At 36.5% G+C, this 20,710-nt stretch overlaps 1 protein-coding gene across 1 annotated transcript in view; it reads right to left on the reverse strand.

The window, feature by feature from the left end:
• The window catches only part of MALRD1 (MAM and LDL receptor class A domain containing 1), a 608,926-nt gene that overhangs the window by 505,613 nt on the left and 82,603 nt on the right, over window positions 1-20,710 (reverse strand). Inside the window, exons 12-13 of the mRNA XM_057542012.1 lie at window positions 15,756-15,905; window positions 2,328-2,425 (exon numbers count right to left, since the gene is read on the reverse strand). Of these exons, the coding sequence (XP_057397995.1) occupies window positions 2,328-2,425; window positions 15,756-15,905 (248 nt within the window). The remainder of the gene's footprint in view (window positions 1-2,327; window positions 2,426-15,755; window positions 15,906-20,710) is intronic.

Here is a 20,710-nt window from a genome sequence, read left to right on the forward strand (position 1 = left end):
GACCCTAAAAGGCTGCTGTTAGAAAAAAAGACTGAAAAGAAAGCTTCATATTCCTTTAAAGTCCTTTCAAACAAATATTCTTAACTCTGTTAGCCTGGTATGATTATGTAGAGAAAAAAATGTAATTTCATAAAATGAAGGCTTTAATCACATCAAAGTGCCCAACTTTGGTTATTTCACCACCTCACTTTACCATTTTATAATAAAGAACATTCGCTATTCCATGAATACAACTATTATCAATCAATATGTTCCAATTAGGAAGATCGGCTGGATTTTCTGATTACTCAAGAAGATAAGAAGTTGGTGTGTTAGCTTATTTTGTAACTTTCATGAAAGAAAGAATCCCACATTACCACAAACTTATAAAACAGTAATAGTATATTCTTAGAATACTCCTATGGGAGAGAACTTTGGCCATGTGTATCTCAGACTATAAATAACCTCTAACAATCTAATAGTAATTCTAAGCTGGAAAGTACTATAAAGTAATCCAAATATCCCTCCCTCTAACTCAAAGATTACCAACATTCAAGCAGATACAGATAAAAGGGAAAAAACAAATACCTCTTTGGCAGTCTGTAATACTCTTACTTTTCCACAAACCAAGGCAAACCTCTAAATCAGTATCCAAGGCCTTGGAAGGTTGAGGACTTGGTTCTGAGAGATAAACCACCAAGTATCTAAATTGTCCATTGCTTTCACTGAGGCTCCGCCCCAATAGCTCCCACAGGTAAGCTCCAAATTTAAGCCACAATAGAGAAAAATGTCAAGTAGAAACAATCATAAATTGTGGGTCAATCCCTATGACCACAAATTAATGGCTACCCACATACAACAATGGGAAATGCAGATCATCTTTAAAAAGAAGAAAACTGTATGATTTCTCAGTGAGTCTCAGAATTTCTAATAAGCTCTTAGTGTTAGTGTTCACATTTCTGTAAAAGAGGCAGAATTAACAAATTCTATTCTTTTTTTATCCAGTGTCTTTAACAGCAGCAATTGCATTACTTTGGTATATGACCTTAAATTAAAGTTCAGTAAGCCTGTAAAGTACTTTTAAAGAGCAAGTAAATGCTTCAGGAGTTCTCAAAAAAAAACAAAAAACAAAAAACAAAACCCTACATCTATCACATAAGATTTAATTAAAATAAACCACAGGTGGGAGACTCCAGAGTCCATCTGGGTGAGGTGGAAGTGGAGTCCAGGCAGTTGCTTTAATCCAAATTCCCACAGAGAAATGGGCAGCAAAAACCAAAGGGGAAAAAAAAAGAGGACAACCTATTAAGAGTTCTGGACACACTCACTGAGAATTATATCAAGCTGAAAGTATAATTAAATTTATACTTTAATTAAAAAGGTCTGATGATCTGTAATTTATCATCAGGAATGCCTGTGTTAGTGCTGTAACCCTGCGTTTCTAGGTAATGAATTTAATGCGTGGCACTATTGATCCCTTCATTATTTTCTGATAACCAAGAAAAAAAAAAAAAAAGCTGAAATCCTAAAGGCTCAGGGACATGTCAGAACTCTCAAAAGGATGGAAAGCAAGACAAGCTGAACAGAAGCATCTAATAGGCATTCATGTTACGGAAAGTAAAGGGATTATGTTTATTGAACACCTAATACCTGCCAAATACTTTTCCAAGTGCTTTACTTAATCACGTTTGAATTCTCACAACCATGTGAAGAAGGCTGGCTAACACTATGCTTCCAGTGTGGACACTGAGTCTCAAAGGAAGCATATCGTTTGTGGCAGAACTGAGATTGGAACCAGGTGGAACTAGGTCCATCTGACTCCAAAGTCCCGCTTCTTTCCTCTCTGTTGTGCTGTGGAAATGACCTGAGTATTTTATCGCTTGGTCTGTGTTTACCTGGCACCAGAAGGACTAACTGAAAAAATAAAATTTTGGAAATGTAATTATTTTTTCTGCACATATTTATCTTTCTTTATTCATCCTTTCATTTTTCTTTCAGTAGAACTTGTTGAACTGCTTTTATTTTCCTCAACTAACACTGTTGGCCAAGATAACAAGCAGTTTGGGCAACCTGTATCCACAGCTTTAAATTATTGAAAGAACTACATGGAAAGAATGCAAAATGACAGAAATATTTTTGAATAGGCCCCCCAAAAGAAGGGTGTAAGTTATATACTGCAAATGTCTTTCGGAACAAAATGACATTTCATGTTGAAATAGCTCATATAAATCTCTCAGTTCATTGTGAAAATATTAGTAAAACACAGCAGGCATGTACTAGCTAGAGTAACCCAAGCTTAACAGTTTACAACTACAGAATGGCCAATGGAAATTCCAATAATTGGGTACCTGACACAGGGTAGAGGCATTGAGTGATTTTGTAAGAACAGGACTTCCAAGCTTGGCCACTGCAGGTGATCCATGTGCCCCCAGATAAATAAACGATCCTGCAAAAACAAACGTAAAGCCATAGGAATACAAGTCCTACTGTTGGACATTTAGTCGTTCTTTGCACTAACGTGCACACATTCAACTGTCAATCAGATAAAGAAAATTACATTTTTACTTCTTTACCATTAAGCTCTGTAGATAACCAAAAAAGTGCTTTCATATGGATAACATTAAATATCTAAAATAAAACCCAACTGATGAAAAACAAGCTCTTGATCTAAATCCTCTCAACAAATATGTTTATTGGCTTAACTCATCTCACAGTTAGAAATCAAATTAAATGAAGCTTCTAAGTTTACAATTAGATACTCAACATACCCTTACAAAATTCCCATGAGACATTTGCTTGTAAGTTTCTTCACGATGTACTGAAGGATAGGAGCCTATAGAATGAGTTTGGTTTCTCCTGGGGCTTACATGTTTGACACTGTTGTCTGTGCTAGTGGGGATGAAAGCTTAATTAAAGATCTAATCTAGTGTTAACAAAATAACTGCTTTTAGATTTTAACTACAGTGGATGTGCTCATGGCAAATGTACAGGGGGGATAACATCTCTTAGCAGCTGGAAGGATCACACATTCTGAACGGCTGTCAGGGGTAGCTTCGTTGAATATTGAAAATTTACAAGGAAGGTTATGCTAAACAATGTCAAGTCCTGATCCTGCCCTTTGATAATCATAGAGTGATGGGCAACTTGGAAAGCCAACTATTTTGATGAAAAAAACACATTCAGAAGGTGATTTTCTTAGACACAGATCAATGCTGACTGCACAGAATGAAAAGGATTTCAGAATTAAAACGTATTACTTTATAGATACCACCACATGTTTAACCAAACAACCAAGGTTGCAAGTCAGCAGTGTGGTCTCTGAGTGGGAAAAATAGAACCCAGTTTATATGGGTGTTAAATCTCAAAGCCAAATGGGAAGGATAAAGATCACTGTTCCCAAAATCCAAACTAAAAGTAATAGAAACAGTATATATGAGCTCATTAAATTCTCTATTTCACCTATAAAAGAGTAGAGCAGGAAAAGATGATTTTGAAAAATTAATCCAGCTTAAAAATCCTTTACTTGAGGTTCAAGTAAAACTCAACTGAATATTGTCAAGAGTAATTAAAATTCTAAAATTAACATACATTCAAAGATCTTACTCCCCTGGTCATTTAAAACAATATAGATGATTTCAAACAAGCAGTTAATGAAGGATGAAACATATAAACATTAAAATCCCAAAATCTAAAGGAAGCAAAAGGTTTGAACAAATTGATTATGCCACAAAAGTAACTGGAAAAGTGATAGGAAAAAAATCTACCAGAACATATGGCCCTACAGCTGAATTTTATTGAATTTTATTTAATTTTTAAAGAATAAATACTTGCACATGACTTGCATATATCTCAGGTCTTAGAAAAATATGGAGAGCTCCCTGACTCATTTTATGATGCCAGCTATCTCTGTTAAGAATGATGAAAATACAATAAAAATAGAGCAATATCACTCATGATCATACATACAAAATTCAAATTAAAATGTTTCAATTGCATCTGAAATTCTTATCAAAAAATAATGTATCCTGACGAGTGAGCTTTCCAAGAATAGAGGTTGGGTTTGATTTAACAGACCTATCAACAGTCAATTAGATCAACAAATTAAAGAGTAAAATCATAGATTCATATCAACAAATACTGAAAAGACTGTGAAAAAGTCAGCCATTCCAAATAACCTCAATAAAATATTTTAAAAAAACAATTAATAAAGATTAATGACCAACCACAAAATAAATAACATTTTCAATGGTAAACAACAAAACTATATTAATTAAAATGAGAAACTACCTAGAGAATTGTGTCACCATTAGTAATTAGAGGATATATGAGATAATATTAATTATCGTGGACTAGAATTATCTTATAAATCTAGTAAATGTGGAAGTCAAGAGAATAAAATTTCTAGTAAACACAATAGAAAAGTAGAGATAGAGTTCCACAAGTATTGCCAATAATATAATTGTAAAAATAGAAACCCCAACAGATGCTATCTTTTAATAAAGACAAGTATGAATAAAAGAATTTAGTAAGGCAAATAGAAACAGAGAAATACTTTTAAGTCATTTTTATTTATTTTAGCAGTAAGACACGGGATATAGAGTGGTAAGAAATATTCTACTCACAGTTAACAACAATAATACAAAATACGTAGGAATAAATTTAACAAGAATGGGACAGGACTTATATGAAGAACATTATAAAACTCCATGGAAAACTATAAGCCTTCTGATTAAATGAAAAGAGATAACATGTTATTAGATGGAAAGATGATATTATGAAAATATTATGTTAGTAAAAACTGATGTGGACGCTAAATGTAATCCTGAGAGAATTTTAACCAAATATTTGAAAAACAGATAATATTGACTTAAAGTTTATATATGCAGGTTAGGCCTAAAGATACTGAACTCTATCCCCAGACCCATGTACTTCTAGGAATACGTCTCTGGACTTATTTTCTTGCAAGCCTGCTCCACAGAATACACTGAGTTAAGAGACCTGTGGAATTACAGTATGCCAAAGAGACTGTTCCTGTTAATCTGAACTGTTCATTGTAAAACTCTTGTACACCCATATACCCCAGACGGGCTAGCTGACCAGCACAGTATGAAAATAAAGAATGGAGGGGTGATTTTGGCTGTGTTGGGTCTTCGTTGCTGTACGCAGTCTTTCTCTAGTTGTGGCGGGCGGGGGCTGCTCTTAGCTGCGGTGTGCGGCCTTCTTGTTGTGGTGGCTTCTCTTGCTGCAGAGCATGGTCTCTGGGCGCACGGGCTTCAGTAGTTGTGGGGTGTGGGCTCTAGAGCACAGGCTCAGTGGTCGTGGCTTGGTTGCTCCGCTGCATATGGGATCTTCCCAGACCAGGGATTGAACCCGTATCCCCTGCATTGGCAGGTAGATTCTTGTCCACTGCACCACCAGGTGTATAATGAGGAGGAACCAAGGTGGCAGAGTAGAAGGACATGCTCTCACTCCCTCCTGTGAGAACACCTGAATCACAACTAGCTGCTGCACAATCATCGACAGGAAGACACTGGAACTCACCAAAAAAGATACCCCACATCCAAAGACAAAGGAGAAGCCACAATGAGACAGTAGGAGGGGCACAATCACAGTAAAATCAAATCCCATAACTGCTGGGTGGGTGACTCACAGACTGGAGAACACTTATACCACAGAAGTCCACCCACTGGAGTGAAGGTTCTGAGCCCCATGTCAGGCTTCCCAACCTGGGGGTCCGGCAACAGGAAGAGGAATTCCTAGAGAATCAGACTTTGAAGCCTAGTGGGATTTGATTGCAGGACTTCGACAGGACTGGGGGAAACAGAGACTCCACTCTTGGAGGGCACACACAAAGTAGTGTGTGCATCAGGACCCAGGGGAAGGAGCAGTGACCCCAGGGGAGACTGAACCAGACCTACCTGCTAGTGTTGGAGGGTCTCCTGCAGAGGCAGGGGGGTGGCTGTGGCTCACCGTGGGGACACGGACACTGGCAGCAGAAGTTCGGGAAGTACTCCTTGGTGTGAGCCCTCCCAGAGTCTCTCATTAGCCCCATCAAAGAGCCCAGGTAGGATCCAGTGTTGGGTTGCCTCAGGCCAAACAACCAACAGGGAGGGAACCCAGCCCCACCCATCAGCAGTCAAGCAGATTAAAGTTTTACTCAGCTCCGCCCATCAGAGTAACAGTCAGCTCTGCCCACCACCAGTCCCTCCCATCAGGAAACTTACACAAGCCTCTTAGATAGCCTCATACACCAGAGGCAGAGAGCAGAAGCAAGAAGAACTACAATCCTGCAGCCTGTGGAACAAAAACCACATTCACAGAAAGATAGACAAGATGAAAAGGCAGAGGGCTATGTACCAGATGAAGGAACAAGATAAAATCCCAGAAAAACAACTAAATGAAGTGGAGATAGGCAACCTTCCAGTAAAAGAATTCAGAATAATGATAGTGAAGATGATCCAGGACCTTGGAAAAACAATGGAGGCAAATATCGAGAAGATGCAAGAAATGTTTAACAAAGACCTAGAAGAATTAAAGAACAAACAAACAGAGATGAACAATACAATAACTGAAATGAAAACTACACTAGAAGGAATCAACAGCAGAATAACTGAGGCAGAAGAACGGATAAGTGACCTGGAAGACAGAATGGTGGAATTCACTGCTGTGGAACAGACTAAACAAAAAAGAATGAAAAGAAATGAAGACAGCCTAAGAGACCTCTGGGACAACATGAAATGCAACAACATTCGCATTATAGGGGTCCCAGAAGGAGAAGAGAGAGAGAAAGGACCAGAGAAAATATTTGAAGAGATTATAGTCGAAAACTTCCCTAACATGGGAAAGGAAATAGCCACCCAAGTCCAGGGAGTGCAGAGAGTCCCATACAAGATAAACCCAAGGAGAAACACGCCGAGACAGGTAGTAATCAAATTGGCAAAAATTAAAGACAAAGAAAAATTACTGAAAGCAGCAAGGGAAAAACGACAAATAACATACAAGGGAACTCCCATAAGGTTACCAGCTGATTTCTCAGAAGAAACTCTACAAGCCAGAAGGGAGTGTCATGATAAAGTGTTGAAAGGGAAGAATCTACAACCAAGATTACTCTACCTGGCAAGGATCTCATTCAGAGATGATGGAGAAATCAAAAGTTTTACAGACAAGAAAAAGCTAACAGAATTCAGCACCACCAAACCAGCTCTACAACAAATGCTAAAGGAACTTCTCTAAGTGGGAAACACAACAGAAGAAAAGGACCTACAAAAACAAACCCAAAACAATTCAGAAAATGGTCACAGGAACATATATGTTGATGATTACCTTAAACATGAATGTATTAAATGCTCCAACCAAAAGACACAGGCTTGCTGAATGGATACAAAAACAAGACCCATCTATATGCTGTCTACAAGAGACGCACTTAAGACCTAGGGACACATACAGACTGAAAGTGAGGGGATGGAAAAAGATATTCCATGCAAATGGAAATCAAAAGAAAGCTGGAGTAGCAATACTCATATTAGATAAAATAGACGTTAAAAGAAAGCTGGAGTAGCAATACTCATATCAGAAAAAATAGACTTTAAAATAAAGAATGTTACAAGAGACAAGGAAGGACACTACATAATGATCAAGGGATCAATCCAAGAAGAACATGTAACAATTATAAATATATATGCACCCAACATAGGAGCACCTCGATACATTATGCAACTGCTAACAGCTATAAAAGAGGAAATCAACAGTAAAACAATAATAGTGGGGGACTTTAACACCTCACTTACACCAATGGACAGATCACCCAAAATGAAAATAAATAAGGAAACAGAAGCTTTAAATGACACAATAGACCAAATAGATTTAATTGACATTTATAGGACATTCCATCCAAAAAGAGCAGATTACACTTTCTTCTCAAGTGCACACAGAACATTCTCCAGGATAGATAACATCTTGGGTCACAAATCAAGCCTCAGTAAATTTAAGAAAACTGAAATCATATCAAGCATCTTTTCTGACCACAACGCTATGAGATTAGAAATGAATTACGGGAAAAAAAAACGTAAAAAACACAAACACATGGAGGCTAAACAATACGTTACTAAATAACCAAGAGATCACTGAAGAAATCAAAGAGAAAATCAAAAAATACCTAGAGACAAATGACAATGAAAACACGACGATCCAAAACCTATGGGATGCAGCAAAAGCAGTTCTAAGAGGGAAGTTTATAGCTATACAAGCCTATCTCAAGAAACAAGAAAAATCTCAAGTAAACAATCTAACCTTACACCTAAAGGAACCAGAGAAAGAGGAACAAACAAAACCCAAAGTTAGCAGAAGGACAGAAATCATCAAGATCAGAGCAGAAATAAATGAAATAGAAACAAGGAAAACAATACCAAAGATCAATAAAACTAAAAGCTGGTTCTTTGAGCAGATAAACAAAATTGATAAACCATTAGCCAGAATCATCAAGAAAAAGAGGGAGAGGACTCAAATCAATAGAATTAGAAATGAAAAAGAAGTTACAACAGACACCGCAGAAATACAAAGCATCCTAAGAGACTACCACAAGCAACTCTATGCCAATAAAATGGACAACCTGGAAGAAATGGACAAATTCTTAGAAAGGTAAAACCTTCCAAGACTGAACCAGGAAGAAACAGAAAACATGAACAGACCAATCACAGGAAATGAAATTGACACTGTGATTAAAAATCTTCCAACAAACAAAAGTCCAGGACCAGATGGCTTCACAGGTGAAGTCTATCAAACATTTAGAGAAGAGTTAACACCCATCCTTCTCAAACTCTTCCAAAAAATTGCAGAGGAAGGAACACTCCCAAATTCATTCTATGAGGCCACCATCACCCCGATACCAAAACCAAAGATACTACACACACAAAAAATTACAGACCAATATCACCAATAAATATAGATGCAAAAATCCTCAACAAAATACTAGCAAACAGAATCCAACAACACATTAAAAGGATCATACACCACGATCAAGTGGGATTTATCCTAGGGATGCAAGGATTCTTCAATATATGCAAATTAATCAATGTGATACACCATATTAACAAATTGAAGAATAAAAACCATATGATCATCTCAATAGATGCCGAAAAAGCTTTTGACAAAATTCAACACCCATTTACGATAAAAACTCTCTAGAAAGTGGGCACAGAGGGAACCTACCTCAACATAATAAAGGCCATATACGACAAGCCCACAGCAAACATCATCCTCAATGGTGAAAAACTGAAAGCATTTCCTCTAAGATCAGGAACGAGACAAGGATGTCCACTCTCACCACTATTATTCAACATAGTTTTGGAAGTTTTAGCCACAGCAATCAGAGAAGAAAAAGAAATAAAAGGAATACAAATTGGAAAAGAAGAAGAAGAAGTAAAACTGTCACTGTTTGCAGATGACATGATACTATACATAGAAAATCCTAAAGATGCTACCAGAAAACTACTAAAGCTAATCAATGAATTTGGTAAAGTTGCAGGATACAAAATTGATGCAAAGAAATCGTTTGCATTCTTATACACTAATGATGAAAAATCTTAAAGAGAATGAAGGAAACACTTCCATTTACCATTGCAACAAAAAGAATAAAATACCTAGGAATAAACCTACCTAGGGAGACAAAAGACCTGTATGCAGAAAACTATAAGACACTGATAAAGGAAACTAAAGATGATACCAACAAATGGAGAGATATGCCATGTTCTTGGATTGGAAGAATCAATATTGTGAAAATAACTATACTACCGAAAGCAATCTACAGATTCAGTGCAATGCCTATCGAATTACCAATGGCATTTTTTACAGAACTAGAACAAAAAAATCTTAAAATTTGTGTGGAGACACAAAAGACCCCGCATAACCAAAGCAGTCTTGAGGGAAAAAAACGGAGCTGTAGGAATCAGACTCCTTGACTTCAGACTATACTACAAAGCTACAGTAATCAAGACAATATGGTGCTTGCACAAAAACAGAAACATAGATCAATGGAACAAGATGGAAAGCCCAGAGATAAACCCACGCACCTATGGTCAACTAATCTATAACAAAGGAGGCAAGGATATACACTGGAGAAAAGACAATCTCTTCAATAAGTGGTGCTGAGAAAACTGGACAGCTACATGTAAAAATATGAAATTAGAGCACTCCCTAACACCATACACAAAAATAAACTCAAAATGGATTTGAGACCTAAGTGTAAGACCGGACACTATAAAACTCTTAGAGGTAAACACAGGAAGAACACTCTTTGACATAAATCACAGCAAGATCTTTTTTGATCCACCTCCTAGAGTAATGGAAATAAAAACAAAAATAAACAAATGGGACCTAATGAAACTTCAAAGCTTTCGCACAGCAAAGGAAACCATAAACAAGACGAAAAGACAACCCTCAGTATGGGAGAAAATATTTGCAAACGAATCAACGGACAAAGGATTAATCTCCAAAATATATAAACAGCTCATGCAGCTCACTATTAAAGAAACAAACGACCCAATCCTAAAATGGGCAGAACACCTAAATAGACATTTCTCCAAAGAAGACATACAGACGGCCACGAAGCACATGAAAAGCTGCTCAACATCACTAATTATTAGAGAAATGCAAATCAAAACTACAATGAGGTATCACTTCACACCAGTTAGAATGGCCATCATCAGAAAATCTACGAACAAGAGCTGGAGAGGGTGTGGAGAAAAGGGAACCCTCTTGCACTGTTGCTGGGAATGTAATTTGATACAGCCACTATGGAGAACAGTATGGAGATTCCTTAAAAAACTAAAAATAGAATTACCATATGATCCAGCATTCCCACTACTGGGCATATACCCAGAGAAAACCATAATTCAAAAAGACGCATGCACCCCAATGTTCATTGCAGCACTATTTACAATAGCCAGGTCATGGAAGCAACCTAAATGCCCATCAACAGATGAATGGATAAAGAAGATGTGGTACATATATACAATGGAATATTACTCAGCCATAAAAAGGAATGAAATTGGGTCATTTGTTGAGAAGTGGATGGATCTAGGGACTGCCATACAGAGTGAAGTAAGTCAGAAAGAGAAAAACAAATATCGTATATTAACCCATGTATGCGGAACCTTGAAAAATGGTACAGAAGAACCGGTTTGCAGGGCAGAATTTGAGACACAGATGTAGAGAACAAACGTATGGACACCAAGGGGGGAATGCCGCGGGGGGGTGGGGATGGTGGTGTGCTGAATTGGGTGATTGGGATTGACATGTATACACTGATGTGTATAAAATTGATGACTAATAAGAACCTGCTGTATAAAAAAATAAATAAAGTTCAAAAATTAAAAAAAAATAAAATAAAAAAGAATGGAGGGGTCAGTCTCCCCATGTGAAGCTTTCTAGGCCAGCCTCAACCTCACCTTTTGCAAAGGATGGACCCCCTTAATACAATGGCCCGGAAGGGACTCCTTACATGCTGTGAGAACATTTATGATGACTTTATAATGAATTTAGGTAAAAATATCACAAATATTACCATTAAGAAGGAAGAATGAAATCATAAATAAAACCAACGAAAGGAGGTTTGGATCAGGAATGCAAGGATGGTTTAATATTTGAAAAATCATTCATTTTATTAGAAACAAAAAGGATAATATCATGATCATATGATTATCACAACATATGCTGAAAAAAGCATGTGACAAGTTTTAACATGCTAACATACGTGTGTGTGTGTGTATATATATATAAACTTAACACACTATGAATAGAAGGAAACATCTTTTTTTTTCTTTTAGCATCTTTATTGGAGTATAATTGCTTTACAATGGTGTGTTAGTTTCTGCTGTATAACAAAGTGAATCAGCTATACATATATGCCCACATCTCCTCCCTCTTGCATCTCCCTCCCAGCCTCCCTATCCCACCCCTCTAGATGGACACAAAGCACTGAGCAGATCTCCTTGTGCTATGCTTGGAAACATCTTTATCTGAAACAAAAAAACCTTTTAGGGCTTCCCTGGTGGCGCAGTGGTTGAGAGTCTGCCTGCTAATGCAGGGGACACGGGTTCAAGCCCTGGTCTGGGAGGATGCCACATGCCGCGGAGCAGCTGGGCCCGTGAGCCACAACTACTGAGCCTGCGCGTCTGGAGCCTGTGCCCCGCAACGGGAGGGGCCGCGATAGTGAAAGGCCCGCGCACCGCGATGAAGAGCGGTCCCCGCACCGCGATGAAGAGTGGCCCCCACTTGCCGCAACTGGAGAAAGCCCTCGCATGAACCGAAGACCCAACACAGCCAAAAAATAAATAAATAAATAAATAAAGTAGCTATACAATTAAAAAATAAATAAATAAATAAAAAATTTAAAAAAAGCACATATTTATTAAAAAAAAAAAAAAAAAAAAAAACCTTTTAGGAACTACAACATTCAAGGCTGAATTACTGACAGCTTTTCCCCTAAATAGGAACAAGACAAGTACAGCAGCTATCACAAGCTCTATTTAACATTTTTCCGAAGTCCTATCTAGGGCGATAAAACTAGAAAAAAAACAGAAGGCTTAAGATTTAGAAAGAAGGAAGTAAAATTGTCATTATTTGAAGACAAAGTAATTATGAACCCAGAAAATTTGAAACATTTCTAAATTCTTAACTGTAATAAAAAAAATTAACAAGGTCATTGAATACAAGGTCAGTATTTAAAAATATAATTGCACTTATATATACAGCAACCAAAAATAATAAGTTTTTAAAAGGTGACACGGTAGCTGCAAAAATATTAAAAACCTAAGAAAATACTAGCAAAATATTTTTAAGTCTATGCACTGAAAGCTTCAAATATTTAGAGAAATTAAAGATCTAAATAAATTGAAAAATTAGAAACATCTGAAAAATCATTTTTCAGTGAAAGACAAATCAAGGTTACACACGAAAAATCATTTTATACCCATAGTTTTTTAAAAAATTAAGAGAATATAATGTCTATTGATGGTAGGCAAATAGAAAAAAAGCACTCTTTTTTGCTGCTGGAATTTTAAGTATTAAAATTTGAGGGGAAAGTACATATCTTTTGGTAAAAAAATAGGAGTCTCACTTTTAGTCATTTACTGCATAGAATAAAAGTTCCCCATATAAGAAAATGCATATAAGTACGGATTTTGCAGCATTGTCATAATATTGTCACTCAATAAGATTATGGCTAGATATATAATGGCATATCCAGACAAAAGAAATAAAGCAAAAAAACAAAAAGAATTAGGCTTTTTCTGTTTCCAGGCAAGGTTGAGTATCAGGGACCAGATTTAGTCTTCTGTCTAACAGTAGCAAAGAAATCAAAACAATATATACTAAATAATAGTTTTCAAATGTAGGGCAATGGGAATGTAGAACCACAGGATAATGATCTCTGAGAGGGGAAACAAATGAACTAAGCCATACAATTTCCCCAGCTTACTGCCTAAACCACGTTTCCAGCTGCCATTCAGGGAGGGGGAAGCCAGGAGGAGTGTGGTGGTCTCCTCAAGTTGAAAAGATAGCACCTCGGGGAGACTCAAGTGGCTATAGTTCATAAAGCAGAGTTCCAGGAGGGGAGAGCTGCAAAGAGAGAGAGCTCCAAAGATCTCCAGAGAGTTCCCCCCAAATTTCCACCTGAGTACTGACCAGGGCATGGATATAAGGAAACTACCTGAGGCTGGAGGAAAACCTTCTAAAAGGGGCAGCTGAAACATTGCCCCAAGGTCACAAAGGGCCAGCAATAGTAGGGTCTTTTCACTAACCAGAGTGGAAATGTTAATTATACATAGGAATTGGAAAGAGTGCTCAAGTTAAATGAAAACTTATATCCAGACAAAACCTGTAGGCAAATCTTATAGAATATTCATAATCACCAAAATTTAGAAACAACCCAAATATCCTTCCATCTGTGTACACCCAACTCTAGTAATTTGATATATACTCAATAACTGGTTTGAGAAAGGAAAAAAAAAACATTATATGAGCTTGGAGGAAATGTACTATTAATACATATAGTTCTAATAATTAATATTCTCCTTCCTATCACAAACTTTAAATTTAATCCAATCTGTCACAGAATCTTAAGGGAAAAATAAGACTCATTGGCACAAAAGCAAAAATTAAGATCTCACTCCACTGTTAAATAATAAGCTGCATTTATAGTTTTAGATAACGGATGGATAGCCAAAGTCTCCCTCCCATCCCCTAACATCCTCCCCAACTAACCCCAATTTCCAGTGGCTAAAGACACAGTCAACACTGTTAGTTTTCACATACTTCTTTGGAAATCTCAAAGGAGAAACAAATATAATAATGTCCAGTGGGTTTATACAAGCTTAAAGAGGATCTACAGTACAGTTGTCTTATTATTAAGTTAATATGATACTAATGTACCTTTGTAATGTTATCCAAACAAAACAAAAACAGAACAAAACCCTTCTGTTTTCCTTGGAGCTTCACAAAGCCTTATTGGAATGCCATACGTAGTTATGGTTGCTCTATTTTAAGGGGATATGTAAAAATTGTACTGCTGATTAAAAGTATACATGGGCACTTAGGTTGCTTCCATGTTCTGGGTATTGTACATGGAGCTGCAATGAACATTTTGGTACATGACTCTTTGAATTATGGTTTTCTCAGGGTATATGCCCAGTAGTGGGAACAGATGAATGGATAAAGAAGATGTGGCACATATATACAATGGAATATTACTCAGCCATAAAAAGAAACGAAATTGAGTTATTTGTAATGAGGTGGATGGACCTAGAGTCTGTCATACAGAGTGAAGCAAGTCAGAAAGAGAAAAACAAATACCGTATGCTAACACATATATATGGAATCAAAAAAAAAAGGGTCCTGAAGAACGTAGGGGCAAGACGGGAATAAAGACACAGACCTACTAGAGAATGGACTTGAGGATATGGGGAGGGGGAAGGGTAAGCTGTGACAAAGTGAGAGAGTGTCATGGACATATATACACTACCAAATATAAAACAGATAGCTAGTGGGAAGCAGCCGCATAGCACAGGGAGATCAGCTCGGTGCTTTGTGACCACCTAGAGGGGTGGGATAGGGAGGGTGGGAGGGAGGGAGACGCAAGAGGGAAGAGATATGGGAACATATGTATATGTATAACTGATTCACTTTGTTATAAAGCAGAAACTAACACACCATTGTAAAGCAATTATGCTCCAATACAGATGTTTAAAAAAAAAAAGAATATACAAATGAGAAAAAAGAAAAAAAAAGTATATATGGGGAAGAAGTAAGATTGTTTATTACAAAGAAGCCATAAGAGTGATTACATTGCATTCAAGTATTTGTAGATTTATTTTGAAGATAGTGCTAACTCTCTGTTCTCTGTTCTTAGAAAAAGGATTAAACTATTTTTCTTTCTGTTTTATGAAATTTGGATTGCTCTATAAAGAAGACCACCCTACTGTACATGATTCATGACAACTAGAGAAAATTACCAGAAGACTTTTCCCCTCTTCATGCCTTCAATCCAACCTTTTAAAAAGTGTAACAAAAAGTTTTGTTATTAAAACAATGCTCCTTTCAGGAAACTCAATTAAGCACAAATTATTAAGTTGATCAGGACAATTTAAAGCAAGACAAACCAGAGTTCCATTTATAAAGTCTATATATAGAAGTGAAAATACATAGTATCATCATTCCACAACAGGAAAGAAAGTTAACAATTTTGGGGGGGAAGAAAAAAAAAAAAGAGGAAAATGTCCTACCATGATTTGTGTTTGTTGTGTTCTCAGCATCAGGAAGATGGCGGTCTACACTCGTCAACCTTTTCACGAATTCCCAGTGTGAATCTTCTTCTGTGAGAAGTGGCTCCCAGCCACAGAAACCAGACTCAAAGCCACACCTGAGATGATTTGCTGTTATGCACGAAAAGAAAACTGGTAAGGAGAAATGAAGGGGAAGCAAGCAGGGAAACATTGACTCTATGTTAGCCAATCAACTTAGGCAGTCAGAACTGTCACTCCACTTCGTAAAGAATGTTTCCTGATCATCAGAGTAGTTTTACTTTTTCCAACCTCACAAAGTGTTCCATGTGCTGTGTGAGGCATTGCCCTTCTACACTCTTCTGTCTCCAAGCCTGGCACATTCCACCCTGGTTGGCCATCTCCATTGCATTTAACGACACAGGGTGAAACTCTACAGCTTTTCAGAGAGTAACCAATTCACCTGCCAAGATGAAAAAGATTCACCCGCCAAGATGGTTAAAAAAAATTTGAAAGGATGGTATTTAAATTAATTCTAGACACCTGAAGAGCCTGAGGTCGGCACCTTAGAATTCATTCTATTATGCTAGTTTAACAGTTTCTCAAAAAAAAAAAAAAAAAAAAAAAAAAATCCCTAGCCACTTTGCATTGCAGGTAAATTAGATATTTTGAACTTTGCTTTGTTTCCCCTTCTTAATACACAACTAAAAAGTTGAAAAATACTTAAGTTCCTATATTTATCACAAAGCACAACTTCTAGAGAAAGTGCTTCCTAAGCACCTTTCCTAGCTTTTTCACCAAGTTAGTGAGGAAAAAACAAAAGTTTCAGTGGACTGGGCCATACAGCAGAAGTTCTAACAACTTGATTTGTACTTTCAAGAAATTAGCTTTTATGTGTTTAAATTTTCTTTTCCTGAAATAAGAATCATAGTATCAGCCTATCTTAGTTTGGGGGATAAATTAATACAATTAATTTAAAACATATTTCCAGGTATTCCTCTTAATGCAGACACATTTTCATAACAGATGGGAGGACAATATAATTCTTGGTCAGAAAACACCTAAAGTTTTGACAAGCTCCCTAACAACACAATTCTATCATCTTTAATAAAAGTAATAATAGATGTGTTCCCACTGAGATCCAAGTATGTGTCAAGTATTTTGCATATATTACCATTTGTTTTCACAAATATCCTACACAGCAAGCGTAATTATCCCCAAAAGATTTTCTTTTTGAAACTTTAGCACTAAGCAACTCACCTATGGTAAATTTTAGTACATGGAATATCCAGGCTTTGAGTTGTTTGACACCAAAGCTTATACTTTGAAGCCTCCCTGCACCTGGGACTCTGTCTCAAAATTTAAAAGACTGCTTCACTGTAGGCTTGCTCTTAACCATTATTTTCAGTTTTAAATAATGTGAGCAATTTTATCAGCATACTGAATAAGCCCACTATATCTTAATAATCAAAGGATCTTCAAATTTCTATAAAAATGGATGCCTGGTTTCATGACCAGATATTTCATCACTAACGTGTCAACTCTTAAAACACTGAAGTGCACTTTGCAAGTGACAGGGCCACAAATTTTCTCTACGTGTAAATTAAACGTATAGATCTTAGAGCTATGCTTGTTTAGACAGTCATATAATGGATATATAATGAAAGATATTTTTCTTTACAAACAAATATTATTTTCCCCTTAAATATATTTCCCAAAAAATAAAAACAAGCAAATTAACTATCATATAATAATGAAAAACTGTTGCACATCACCTAATGGTGAATCAACATGACAAGGAGATGCTGTTCACCCACATAGTACTTAGCTGGAAATCTATTGCTTCTGGATGTTTTCCTTTTCACAGCTCTGGCTACAGAGTTGATAAGATACTGTTATTGATAAAAAGTTAATGCTCCAAGGAGAGCCTCTTCTGTTTTGTGACAGTCTTAAGAACCTATGACCTAGCTGTGACTGTCTCCCTGGGCATCCAGGAAATCCTCTGATCTAGTTCTTTGGTCCTCTGTGAACTTCGCCACCTGCCAAGCCACCTCCCAGCTCTTCTAAGTCACTTGGTAGAATGTAGAAATAGACAAGATTTGAAATATATACTTGACCTCTGAAATGTGCTTATAAGTTGCAAATTCTTGGTTGTGAACTTAGTCAAGGAATCCTTCCACCTCCCCCACCACGGGTACCCTCAATTCCTAAAGGCACACATCCCTGGAATAGAAAATCTTCCATCTGGGTTGGCCCAGGATTGTCCCAGTTTACACCTGTTGTCCAAGGATAATAATACCTCTCCTCTCTTTCCTCTCAAGTGACTCTGTTTGGGCAATAAATTCAATATTGCCCTATTGGGGCAATAAATTATATATTAATTCACAAAGGAAGCAAGTCCATGCAGATAACAATCTTATTGTTATATGCAATGGTGTGAAATAGCTATAAGACCAGTGAGTGTGGAAATGGAAAGTCAAAGTCACCCAAGCATCACCAAACCCTTCCGCAGACTCTTCACATCTGTGCCTGTGTCACTCAACTGCAAAAATGTAAAGAAGATTTCAAGACAAAATAACTTTGGATTGAATAAATGTTGAAATTTGGCTTTAGGAGAAAAGAGAAAAGTTCAAACCATTTCTTTCATTACCTGGATGTTTTATCAGTTAAAATGTCAATCATTGCACTGTCCACAGAACACTAAACACCACTGTCCTTTGAAAAATGAAAATTAATTTTTAAAGTCCATCACTATAAAGATATATGAAAGCAAAATGGTGCAATCACCTCTGTAAAAATCTTGGTGAACTTCTCAGGTGTTTTTACCAAAGACATTCGTTCCAGTACACTTCAAAGGACATTTTTTAAAGCTAAATATTCTAGAACTTAACTGCACTATAAAATACAAGTCAAGCTTCAAACCAAAGTTGAAGTTCTTCCATTAATATTTCCCCTACATAATTCAAAACATTTAAGGTGAAGTTATAAATATCTGAAGAAAACCAGGAGGGCCAAACACATTCTGGCAGCTAATAAATGTCTTATGAAACCACATGTGTTAAATGTTAAATGTTTACAAAATCTAAAAGTCATGTATTCATATAAACAAAATGTATTCATTAAAAACAGTGATTTTGATTATGTGGTTTCTTTTATTTAAATTTCTGTGACTACAAAACACATTTCATCATCTCTAATCAGAAGATGAGATATGCCACAGTTCATAATTTTAGTGAAATTTCACTGAGTTCATCAGTTAGAGTAATATTTTTAAATTATGACAATGCTTTGTCTTGCATATTTAACCACTGAAGCATATTGGCAGAAGAAAAAGAATTTCATTGTGGTAGCTGAGGAAAATTCTGGATCATGAAGATTAAAATATTTATGAACTCTCCAGTTTGGAAGTAAATCAGTTCTCTATTACGTAAGAAAAAAGTTTGTATGGGAATGTTCCATTCAATAAGCATATATTAGGCTTTAATATGATTATAATATATAAACATTTTGTTAATATTTATTGAGAACCCACAAGGATCTTTTCTCCACTAAATATACATGTATTATCCCTTACTCTCAGGAAGTATTTTTAGTATTCAATATTTATTTTTCAAAATATGGAAGACATCCAGAGACAGTATCACAGTAAAGATTAAATGCATTGCACTGGATTCTTGGTTTAAGCTTCTTTCACTTGAATATTGTACCAACTTCTACTTTGAAGTGTAACAATTTATATTCGCAGGTTAAATGCTCTAACAACTCCTATTTATTCAATTAAAAGAGCTTTTTTCCCCATGGAATTGTCCAAACGGTTTTGATTTAAACACACATCTGTCAATCCTGCCATCCTTTTTGGAACATACACACAGTCTTTTTCTGTATGTTATGATTGAAAATTATATATATATATATATATATATATATATATATATATATATATATATATATATATATTCGAAATTTTATTGTGGTAAAATATACTTAATATAAAAATTACCTTTTTAACTATTTTTAAGTGTACAGTTGAGTGGCACTAAGCACCTTCACACTATTGTACACCCAACACAATCATGTATCTCCAGAACTTTTCCATCATCCCAAATCCAAACTCCATACCCATTAAACACTTACTCCCCATTTTTCTCTTCCCCTCACCCCTGGCAACCACCATTCTGCTTCCCATTTCTATGAATTTGACTCCTCTAGGTAAGAAGAATTATACAATGTTTGTCCTATTGTGACTTGCTTATTTCACTTAGCATGTCTTCAAGGGTCAGTCACGTTGTAGCATGTGTCTACATGTAAGCATTAGGTATATTTTCTTTGTAAGTTGTTCAGCTAGTCAATGTATACCTTTAGATATGTCTGGCACATGTTATATTTTATTAGAAATGTTTTAAAAATATATTGCATATTTATTTTATTCTTAAATGTCCCTGTTTTATACAGGATCATGTTAATAACGATCAAAAATCTATGGTTTGGAATCATGCAGTATTTGTCCTTCTGTGACTGGCTTATTTCACTTAGCATAATGATTCCACTTATATGAGGTATCTAAAATACTCAAACTCATATGTTGTTCAGTTGGTATAAAGTTTCAGATATGCAAGGTAATGTCTATAGTCAACAATACTGTATTATGTACTTTTTTGGTCAATGGTTTTGCAGTACTTAATGCTTTTAAAATACTTCTGCAAAACTTAATACTTGTCAAAAATACAGCCTTTTGGGCTTCCCTGGTGGCGCAGTGGTTGAGAATCTGCCTGCCAACGCAGGGGACACGGGTTCGAGCCCTGGTCTGGGAGGATCCCACATGCCACGGAGCGACTGGGCCCGTGAGCCACAATTACTGAGCCTGCGCGTCTGGAGCCTGTGCTCCACAGCAAGAGAGGCCGCGATAGTGAGAGGCCCGCGCACCGCGATGAAGAGTGGCCCTCACTTGCCGCAACTAG

The sequence above is a fragment of the Balaenoptera acutorostrata genome, chromosome 3, assembly GCF_949987535.1.
Source record: "Balaenoptera acutorostrata chromosome 3, mBalAcu1.1, whole genome shotgun sequence".
Classification (NCBI taxonomy): Eukaryota; Metazoa; Chordata; class Mammalia; order Artiodactyla; family Balaenopteridae; genus Balaenoptera; species Balaenoptera acutorostrata.